Source organism: Giraffa tippelskirchi, chromosome 7 (assembly GCF_054371585.1).
Source record: "Giraffa tippelskirchi isolate mGirTip1 chromosome 7, T2T-mGirTip1v1.2.pri, whole genome shotgun sequence".
Lineage (NCBI taxonomy): Eukaryota > Metazoa > Chordata > Mammalia > Artiodactyla > Giraffidae > Giraffa > Giraffa tippelskirchi.
Genome location: NC_137281.1, coordinates 131,317,455 through 131,328,492, shown reverse-complemented (window position 1 = coordinate 131,328,492; position 11,038 = coordinate 131,317,455). Strand labels below are relative to the sequence as shown.

General features: G+C 33.6%; 1 protein-coding gene across 4 annotated transcripts in view; it reads right to left on the bottom strand.

Annotated features, from left to right (window-relative positions):
• ARID4A (AT-rich interaction domain 4A) overlaps positions 1–11,038 on the bottom strand; it is a 60,078-nt gene that overhangs the window by 47,482 nt on the left and 1,558 nt on the right. For 3 of the 4 annotated variants that reach the window (XM_081509653.1, XM_081509655.1, XM_081509654.1), the window contains exons 3-5: positions 9,395–9,505; positions 7,075–7,140; positions 5,968–6,058 (exon numbers count right to left, since the gene is read on the bottom strand). In XM_081509653.1, the coding sequence (XP_081365779.1) occupies positions 5,968–6,058; positions 7,075–7,140; positions 9,395–9,505 (268 nt within the window). The remainder of the gene's footprint in view (positions 1–5,967; positions 6,059–7,074; positions 7,141–9,394; positions 9,506–11,038) is intronic. The other variant, XM_081509656.1, reaches the window with a different exon arrangement.

Below are 11,038 nucleotides of genomic sequence, written 5' to 3'. Positions count from 1 at the left end.
AAGATAAAACACAATATTCTCCAACAATAATATCACTAACCTCCACTTGACTAACAGTGCTCTAGACATTTATATCACAATTACAATTCATATGGTATCATCAAGTCTGATAAATAAACCACTGCACTTTAAAAAATTCAAAACCATGAAATTATCATATCAAGCTTAAAATAATTCATGTTATTATTAATGTAAGTATGCTAAAGAATAAAACCTAAATGTTTCAAATTTTCCTTAATGCCTACCATATAATACAGTAGCAAAAATGATGACAATGGACACCCACATATACACTAATATATATACCACATTTAAGACACAGAGGTGTCAAGAAGGAAAATGCGGGTTTAAGACCAATCACTAATATCAAATTTATGCAACAAAATCTTTTTCACAATTTTTATTATTAATCAACAGCAGCCCCAAATCAAAATGCCCTGATGAGAAATTTCAACAATATTATGAGTTCTTGTTTTTTTTAATATTCACTTTGAAATCGATCTAATTTTTAAAGAAAAAAAATTACTTTCACTTCAGCATACTTTATCATGGTTAGAAATGACATAAAAACCAAATACAACAGTCGTACAACCAACCATTGTACAGTTTTACCTAGGAATCCTTCCAACTTCAAGTGAACAAAGAGAAGCAGTTTAAGAACTCTTTTTAATTCATAAAACTACACAAAGATATGTATTTGAGTACTTTGTACAAGTCTGTTGAACCATGTAATTTCTCAAGATGTTCTAAAAGACAAACAGAAAACCCAACAATATAGTGGACCTATTTAATCAGGACATTCTTGATTATAAAACTCATGAAGTAGTTCCATCTATATCAAGTTTTCTCTGTAACTTCAATGTTACAAGTATCATCTAAAAGAACATGTAACTTAAAGACACTGAAGAGTGACTCTGGCACTTTGATAACAGTGAAATAATTAACTGGTGTATATAGTAAATTTAGTTTATTTTTGGTTCGAGATGGATATTACTGCATGCCAAGAGAAAAAAAGTCCGAGTATAAGATTTAGTAATTATACGGCACAAAATGTCTTATACTTGCCAAAAATGGCATGTAAATATATTATTGATTGAGTGCAAGAGAACAGTAAAAGTATAGAACAGAAAAATTATATGTCAGTATATTTTATATAAATACTAAAACCTAAGTTGACGACAATAACGAAGCTAAGACTTGATACCTTAATCACACTAGGCAAAATAATGCTAATGCAAAAGCATACAAAGCCTAACCCTAAATTGTTAGAATTCAAAGAAACAAAAGCAACAGGGATCCAATCTAACTACTAAATACAAAAGATCTACCTGTTATCACAGCACTGTTAGATGATGGAGAATAATGGATAATAACAACAGTAAATTAACTTTATCTATTCAAAGATACAGGTGGCTATTACTTATTAATCTTCCACTATGTCCTAGTCCTCACAGCAGCCTCAGCAGAGTAGGCATCACTATCTTCCTTTTATGAAGAAGTCGAGAATTAGAAGGTTAGTCTATGAGCTACAACTTAGTTAAGGAGGGGATCAAAATAACAAATAGGTATGAAGCAGAGGCATAAAATGAACACTGGGAAGGAAGTTAAGACTCTGATAAACAACCAAGTCCTACTGTATAGCACTGGGTACTATATTCAATATCCTGCGATAAACCACAATGCAAAAGAATATAAAAAGAATATATACATATATATATGTATGGGCTTCCCAGGTAGCACAGTGCTAAAGAATCCACCTGTCAATGCAGGAGATGCAAGAGAGGCAGGCTTGATCCCTGGGTCAGGAAAATCCCCTGGAGGAGGGCATGGCAACCCACTCCAGTATTCTTGCCTGGAGAATCTCATGACAGAGGAACTCGGAAGCCTACAGTCCATAGAGTTGGACACAACCGAAGAGATTTAGCAATAGCAGTTACAATTAACAAAACATTTCACATAATAAATGCTTTTAAATTGTGCATATCCTTGGTAAAAACAACAGTTCTATTATTCATAAAATCATCTGTGATAACGACAGATGTCACTCAGCAGCTAATATAAAAAAATTAATGAATTTGGAGACCTAAGAAATTAATGTTCAAATGTATAACTATATTAATAAAATATTATGGGAATGCTAAGTCTCAGAAAAGGCTATTTAAACAATGGGTTAAAGCCTATCACAGGACTGAAGAGACGTGTCACTTAGTACTTTTTTTGTTAGTGAAACTTTTCTAGTCAGCGGAATAACCATTTGGCTTTGAAAACATTTTGTCACTGACTTTGGTTATAACAAATTTGTCATAAGTGAAGTGAAAATCACTCAGTTGTGTCTGACTCTTTGCGACTCCATGGACTGTACAGTCTATGGAATTCTCCAGGCCAGAATACTGGAGTGGGTAGCCTTTCCCTTCTCCAGGGGATCTTCCCAGCCCAGGGATCAAACCCAGGTCTCCCGCATTGAAGGCTCCAGCTGAGCCACCAGGGAAGCCTTCTCATAAGAGGTTCTAGTCAAATTAAAAGCCTCTTAAGCCTAGAGAACATTCTACAAAAGTCAGTTCATTCACCAGTTTAATCTTTACCCTCCTCTACTCCTTTAACTTAGAATTTCCATGAGATATGATAAAACTGATATGCAGAACAATAAGTACAAGATACGAAAAAATCCCAAATCCTCAAAAATATGTTACAAAAATATATGATTAAAAAAGATTTTAGTGTTAAACTTGATATATGACCTATGTACATTTATATATAAATTAAAGCAAACAGCAACTATTTCCTTTACATTTTCCTTATTTTTCGGTTTCCCTTACATTTTCCTTATTTTTCAAATACAGTGTGTTATTTTTATATTCTAAAAAAGCAAAGGAAGTTATAGAATGTCTCACTGACAGTTGTATTTGGCAGGATTTTTGATATCTCCTGAATGACTGGACAGATTAACAATATAATTCCATACATTCCTTATCTTAATGCAAGGATAAGAACTGCCAAATGAATGAACTATACTACAAAGGCAGTGTCTTATTATAGGAAGACGAAATATTTCCAAGTCTCAAACTCCCCCCCCCAAATCCATGAACTGGTGTTATTCATCATTCAACACTTAGAGGGCAAGGTAACACTACATTTTTTTTAATTGAGTTATGGTAGATCCATAATCTGGAGAAGGCAATGGCACCCCAGTACTCCAGTACTCTTGCCTGGAAAATCCCATGGATGGAGGAGCCTGGTAGGCTGCAGTCCATGGGGTCGCTAGGAGTCGGACACGCCTGAGCAACTTCACTTTCACTTTTCCCTTTCATGCACTGGAGAAGGAAATGGCAACCCACTCCAGTATTCTTGCCTGGAGAATCCCAGGGACAGCGCAGCCTGGTGGGCTGCCGTCTATGGGGTCGCACAGAGTCGGACACGACTGACGCGACTTAGCAGCAGCAGCAGCAGATCCATAATCTCTTTAAAAATTTATTAAGCTATAATAGGAAAAATTAATACCTATATTATATAAGGAGTTAATGATTATAACTCCCATTTTATCCAAACTAGTAGTGTGGTATCCCCTTTTGTTTCATTTTTTAATAGTCTGACATAATTTCAAGTTCTTTTAAAACCAAAATATCATTGAGAACATTAATAACATTTTTGTATAACTTCCTGATTCTACCTATGTTAACACTTTGCTAGGAATCAGAAATCAAGGAAAATTACAAAAGGCGAATTTGAATCCAACAGGTAAGTAGGCACCCAATTAAAAATACAGGAAGTCTGTGATCTATGAGAGATCACACATTTTATTTTGCCATCTTCTAACTCTGATCCTTCTTTATGTGGTCTGCATCCTTCAATACCTAAACACTCTTTATAGCAGAGTGCTACACTGAGTCTCCTCAGTACCTCTTACCATCTTAAAATTTTTCAATCACTGTGTCTCATTACACAGATGGAAAAATCTTATTTTGCATTTTTCTCCCAAATTAGTTTCTGTTTCGACAAATGTGGCCTGTTTTTGTAACTGTGTCCTACCTGTATTACATTCATCCAACGTGCTTATAAAAGAAATTTTCATTTTTTTTAAACTAGCACCATGTGAGTCTTATGTACACTGTTTAATACATGAATCATATGCAATTAAGATTCTAAGCTCTTGGAGAAAAAAACTATACAATTTCTTCTATAATTACCCGTCATAGAAAATCACCACAGAGAATGCTCAGTATCAACTAGTGTTTCTAGGTATTAATACTAAAATGCCATTCATGTAAAGGATAGAAATTGCTATTCATAATTGAAGTATTATTCTGGGGCACAGAAGTCCAAAATGTGAATACCTGAAAAAAAGTATTGCTTCTACAGAAGCTGAGCATTATATCATTAAAACTTCACAAGCACTGTGAATGTAACCTTGATATTGAGTACCAAATAGGATGTATGTTAGTATCTGAACATGCATCATATAATGTCCCATGCTTCTGCACACATCAACTCCTTTAATTTTTACCACTGCTTTAATACAGCAAAATTGCATCTACCTAATCTCTAAGAGTTAACTTTAAGCTTAGTTTTAAATCTCTAACAACTATCAATGGCCACAACTAACCCTCCTAAAAATATATAGATCAGAATAATAGCACCATTGTGAACCAACATCAACTTCTAGGAGGTCTAAGAATAAAAATGGTTAGAAAATAATAGATACATAGAGCAGATTGCTACTATTAATAGAAGCCACAGCATAAGACACAGGAAATACAATTTTCAACTAAAGACTGTTCTTCACATCTCTGAGCATCAACTAGAGATGAATGATTTTTATCCAAAGCAGCAAATCAAGTAAACTAAAAATAAATCTAAAGGGTCATTTCTTTTCCTTCTGCAGGGAAACCACAATATTATAATTGCATCTTTTATACCAGGACATACATGTATAAACCAAATAATGCTATAGATGTTCAGTGTGAAGCCAAGGATTGCATGATATCCGCAGGACTGTGTAGTTTCAAAGTACTGAAAGGAGACTTGGAAATATTAATTGCTGTTATTCTCATCAGCACAATGACAGCAAGTGTGTAGGTAGTATATTTAGGTTTCCATTTATATGTATTTTGACACTTGTTGCTACTCACTAAAATTTTTTAAAGTCAGCATAAGCTTATGCATGAAATGTTAAGAATGTATTTACATTAGCAGCATATATTGCTGTTGTTTAGTCGCTAAGTTGTGTCCAACTCTTTTATGACCCCATGGACTGTAGCCCACCAGGCTCCTCTGTCCATGGGATCTCCCAGCCAAGAATACCAGAGTGGGTTGCCATTTCCTACTTTGAGGGATCTTCCCAACCCAGGGATCGAACCTGTGTCTCCCATACTGGCAGGCAGATTCTTTACTGGCAGGGAATGACCCAGCAGCATATGTATCTTTCTTGAAAGGTGTTAAGAGTCTTGACTACAATGAAAATCAAAAATTAAGCTATGATCATCTAGGCTTGAATCTACTCTGGCCAGGACTTTTTCAGTCTGTGAACATCTGTATTCTTTTTCAGTCTGTGGTAACATCTGTATCACCCTTATATAAAACAGGCGGCAATACAATAAAAGACTGCAACTATGAAATTTTAATTTTAATTCCAGAAAAAGTTTAAAAGTCTGATGACTATGTTGCACTGACTTTTCTAAAGGAAGAAAAATAACCGTAGACTTTAACTTTCTTGAAGGGAAATATCAAGATAACCTAAAAAAGGAGTACACTCTTGGATGAAATAACCCTAAGTGGCTAAGCTACTGTAAAGAGATAATAGATAATTACCATCAAGGTGTCATTAAAATTTTACCCATCTATATCAAGTAAATTGACCAGAAAAAGTACGTATTTCTCTGCCAACATGTTTCAATGTATTTACAAAACTGAGGGATATATATGAAACCCCCCCAAATTAAATCCTTTCTATTAAATTACTTAACTACTTACCCACAGTATACCAACTAGCATCTGTCAACTTGCTGATAACAGCTTCCTGAAAGGATCCATCAGATGTCCTTGTTTCAACAATAGCTCCAACCTAAAACATAAAACCAAAATTTCATCATCAAATTTAATTAAATAAACTAAATCATTCCTACCAACCATATGACCTGGGTAAAAAAAATATATCTATTTATGGTAAGTCTACCTTACATTCCCAGAGATCTTAATCATTTATAGTGCTCTAATGTTTATCATGCAGTTCCAGCCCCAAAACACTGAGGCTTATGTAGACAGTTATTACCCCTATTTTATACATTGGAAATTGTGGCTCAGGAAGAGAAAATAATCTGCAAAGAATTCAGGATGAGAACCCAGTCTTTAAAGTCTTATTTCAGAGCTTTTTTACTGTATCATATTGCCTATAAGAAAACTGTGGAATATAAGAACCAAAAACCATAAAGATAACAAAAATAACTTCAATTTTCCTTCACAGAAATACTGACTATTGGATTCAGCATTTATATTTAAGGGACCTTTTAGATAAAGTTTCACCTGGATACAGAGAAATGGACCAGTTGAACTTCTTTCAGCTTCCAGATCTTTGTATATCAGATATTAACCGAAGTGGTACTTTGACATAACAAAGATTTATAACATAAACAAATAGCCAGACATGGATGGAAAACATAATGCAGGTATGCATTAAATTGAATTATTAAGTCAACATAGTTTACTTGGTAAGTCTGAACAACAGAACATTCAGACTTATATTAGTATAGCACACTTAACAAGTTAAACCTCTGTGGTAACAATATGAAAAACAAAACGAAGTACTCAATCCAAGAAGTCAAAACAAAAAGCAGTGAAACTCATATTCATATGTATTAAAATATTCTTCTTAAAGATATTTAACATTCTTAAACTAAGGATACAGACATTGTTAATGTCGTAAGTTATATTAACTATACAACACCTTATTTGTATTGTTGTTTTCTAATTAACGTTTAAAAGTGTATTTATGTAAAATTCATGTAAAAAATGTAAAATTCAATAAATCACTATGAATTTATGACTTTAGGTTTTAGGTTTTAAACTGTACAAAATACGTACTCTTAAAGGACCTTTTACTTGGTCATCTTGCACCAACTGTGTAGTATTATCCTGTTTCAGGAGTACCTAAAAAACATTTTTGCACAACAGTTCACATGTTACTTTTAAAATAATATATTTATGGTAACACCGTAACAAAGATGTCTTTAATCTATGCTTTCTTAGCATCCTGTGGTTACCTCTGGTATGATACTTATTACATTGTCTTGTGTTTGTGTTTATTGTCTCTTCCATTAACTGGGAGCTCCTTGAGGGCTACAATCCTCTTTTATCACTGTATCTGCAGCAGTTAGCAAGTATCAATGCATATCACAAGCATTTAACAAATATTGCAGAATTAACTATACAAGATTTATAATCTGTAGTGATTACAATAAAACCTTAAAACTGCCTTCATTCCTTTTTATCAACTAGTCATAAAGGTTCATATCGTCACCAAGTATATTACCCCCAAAAATAAAAACAGTATCAAACTTTATCCCCTACATGCAAGGTAAACAAATTAAAAACAGACCTTTTCTGGTCCTTTATAAAATAAACCTAAATAGTAATATGATAAGCAATTTAGTCACAAATAAGTGTTCCTTTCTACTACAGATCATCCTACATATAAAACTTGTTCTATTAAGAGAGAGGGACTTCCCCGGTGGCTCAGACAGTAAGGAATCCGCCTGCAATACAAGAGACATGCAGGAGATTTGGGTTCGATCCCTTGGTTGGGAAGATCCCCTGAAGGAGGGCATGGTCCACTCCAGGATTCTTGCCTGGAGAATCCCCTGGACAGAGGAACCTAGCGGGCTACAGTCCATGAGGTTGCAAAGAGTTGGACACGACTGAGCCCCTAAGCACAGCACATTAACAGAGAGGATTGATGGGAGAGGGCAACTGAAAGGGAACAAGTACCCAATAGGGAGAAACTTCAAATTCTAGGTAATTTATGTATGATAAGACCTCCCAGAACAAGCATGGTATTGATTTTAAATTCAGTAAGTTCATCTATAAAGAGCTATGATTCTAACAAAAAGTTAAAATTCTCAAAAGAATTCTATGCAATATATGGTAAGCAGATCCTGTATAGCTGATATTGTAAAAAAGGATATAATGAAACAAGAAATAAATGAATGTCAAATGATATTCTAACAATACTTGAGAACAGTTTTACCATCAGATGAAAATTTAAACAGAAATTTATAATAATCATAGATAAATCTATATGTCCACCCCACAAATCTCATTCCTCTAGTTCAATGGTTCTCAAACTCCAACATGCATCAAAAACACGGGGGGCTTGTTATGACACAATCACTGGACCCCACCCTCAGAGTTTCTGATTCAGTATGTCAGGGGTAGGGACCTGAGAATTTGCATTTTAAACAAGTTCTTAGGCGAGGCTGATGATGCTGGTCCTGGATCCACTGTTCATTCATTTATTCAACACATTTTAAGCACCCACTATGTAGAAGGCACCAATCTAGGTATTCCAAACAGAACAAGACAAACAATTTCTCCTTTCACAGTGCTTAATTTTTGTAGGAAAGCAAATCGCAAAACTGAAAGTAGAGCATGATCCAATGAATAATAGTACTAACAACACTTGTTACTGAAAGGCACAGCCCCAAATCTAGAACACATCAAATCCCTTCGGCATACTATCAAAAAGGACTTCTATGAACTTTATTATACAGTAGTAGAATGTTAAAAATGTTTATAATAAGCATGGATTACTTTTGTAGTCTAAATAACTAAGATTATTAAAAACATTTATATAGAAAAATTACTTGGGAGGAAACAAAAATGATACTAGTATTTCTGAGGTAAACTATTGGTTTTACTCCTTCAGTACTTTTCTATATTTCCAAATACTGTACAGGAATAAATAACTGTTTTTCTAGCCATAAAAGCATCTTAAAAATTGAATTCTTAAATCATTTTTAATGCTGTCTTGAAATTATAATTCCCACAGTTTTGTTTTTAGTAATCTATTGCTTTTTCTAACCACCTGAAATCACCTCTACCTAAATAATAAGAAAGCAAAGACAACAGATTATAGTCACCACAAACAGGAAAGATCCAAATAATGGGAAGTACCATGAGTACAGTATTTTCACAGCAGCAGTTTGGAATAATTTCTCATTTTGAGTTCTTTATTTCCCAGTTCCTAATGTGCCTTTCCTACAGTTCTGTATATAAGTTATTCACATACTAATGATTCAGTAAGTGAAGTAATGATTCAATAAATAAAGTGTTGATTTGCAGTCTCCTCACCCCTAATTCTCTTCAGTTGAGTTAATAAAGCTGTTGCATTAAAAAGAAAAATTACCTTAACTTTTACCAGCCTTTTCACAGTCTTAATTTTTGCCTCACAGAAGGCACCTCGGTACTTGGCACTGACATCAGTTCCCACTGTCAAGTAGGCAGGCTCATCCGCCGCCTGATAAGAGAAAGATGAAATATGAAACTCACTACTGTTTTCCCCAACTCCAACCCCAAGTCTCATTGAAAGGTTCTATATTTCAAGTAGTAGGAACATTTACATTATTTGCTTATTAATATCATTAATAACTTGAAAAATATTCCTAAAGCATTTTATTAGCAATCCTTTACTTAATAAACTATATCTTGATAATATAAAACATTTTAAATTGTCACTATAAAGTATCAGTAGGGAAATAGAATGTTTTCTCAGCCAGGTACAAAATGATTCAACAATTTTACAATATACTTAAGAAATGAAACAATTTTAAAATCCAGAAAAAGTCTATATTGTCTCATAGAATTTTAAGTTATTCACTTATGGCCTCCTAAAAATTTTATTTTCAAATTAAAAGAAATATGCTATTAAAATTAATACTAACAAATACACAATTAAATGTTTAATATAGCTACATAAAGGCAACATCTTGGATATAGTATAGATAATTAATGAAGCCAATCTTTTTGACAAAGAGAGCATTATTTAGAAAAATCATTGGCTAAGTGCTGCATTTTAGAGCTTCAAGTCTAAATTATCTGATTAATGCCGAGATGTGAACTGATGGTAGTAGTACCAAGTTTATCACACTAATCTTGGTATATTTTTTTTTAAGTTTCAGAAAGAAATATCTGCTTTCAGCAAATGGTCATGATCAAAATGATACATTGAAAGATGTTGAGAAATATCATTCCTCCATTCATTTTAATCTTGATAGTAACAGAATGATTGCTATCTCAATCTGTCACTTCACCAACTTTTTTCAAAAGTATATGCATAGAAATTCAATTCAACATTGCTAAGTGCAACGGTGACAGTGTACAGTTTCGAGAAATACTTTCAAGTAGAAAATGATTTTTCATTCTGCTTTCCCAACTAACATTAAAGAAGGTACACTGTCACTTCAAAACTTCAAGGAGATAGGAAAGCAAGAGGAAGTTTGGGAAAATACTGTATTTCAGAGTTCAATACATTGAAACAGTAAATGAGTAAGAAATCAAATTTAAAGTTAGTGCATTTATGAATAATGCAAATTGATGAGAAATACTTTTTGCAAATAACTATCTGACCTGAAACATTCAATGCCTCCGAACTACAAGTTGATATACCTTCCTTTCTCTTTAAACATCAGAGGATGTCTGCAATATCAGTTGTCTTCAGAAGAATTTCTTTTTAGGTTGGGTATACGTTTAAAATATTTACGATAGGTAGTGAACCGAAATTAAGTTATTAGTTATTAGTTGTGATAATAATATATAAAATTTAGTTTTAGTTCACCTTCTAATATATTCTAGCCACAAAATTTCACTTTATCCCCAGAAGAAATGGTATGTCCCTAACACAATACACACATTCCTTCTTTAGAAAATCTCATTGGCACTGGGGAAGAAAAAAAATTCAAAAAATCCCCCAAAGAACCAAAGCAGGACAAAAGCTTTACTTCTGCAAAGGTTGCTGCCAACACAGGAAGTGTTTAAAAATACTAGCCCAATG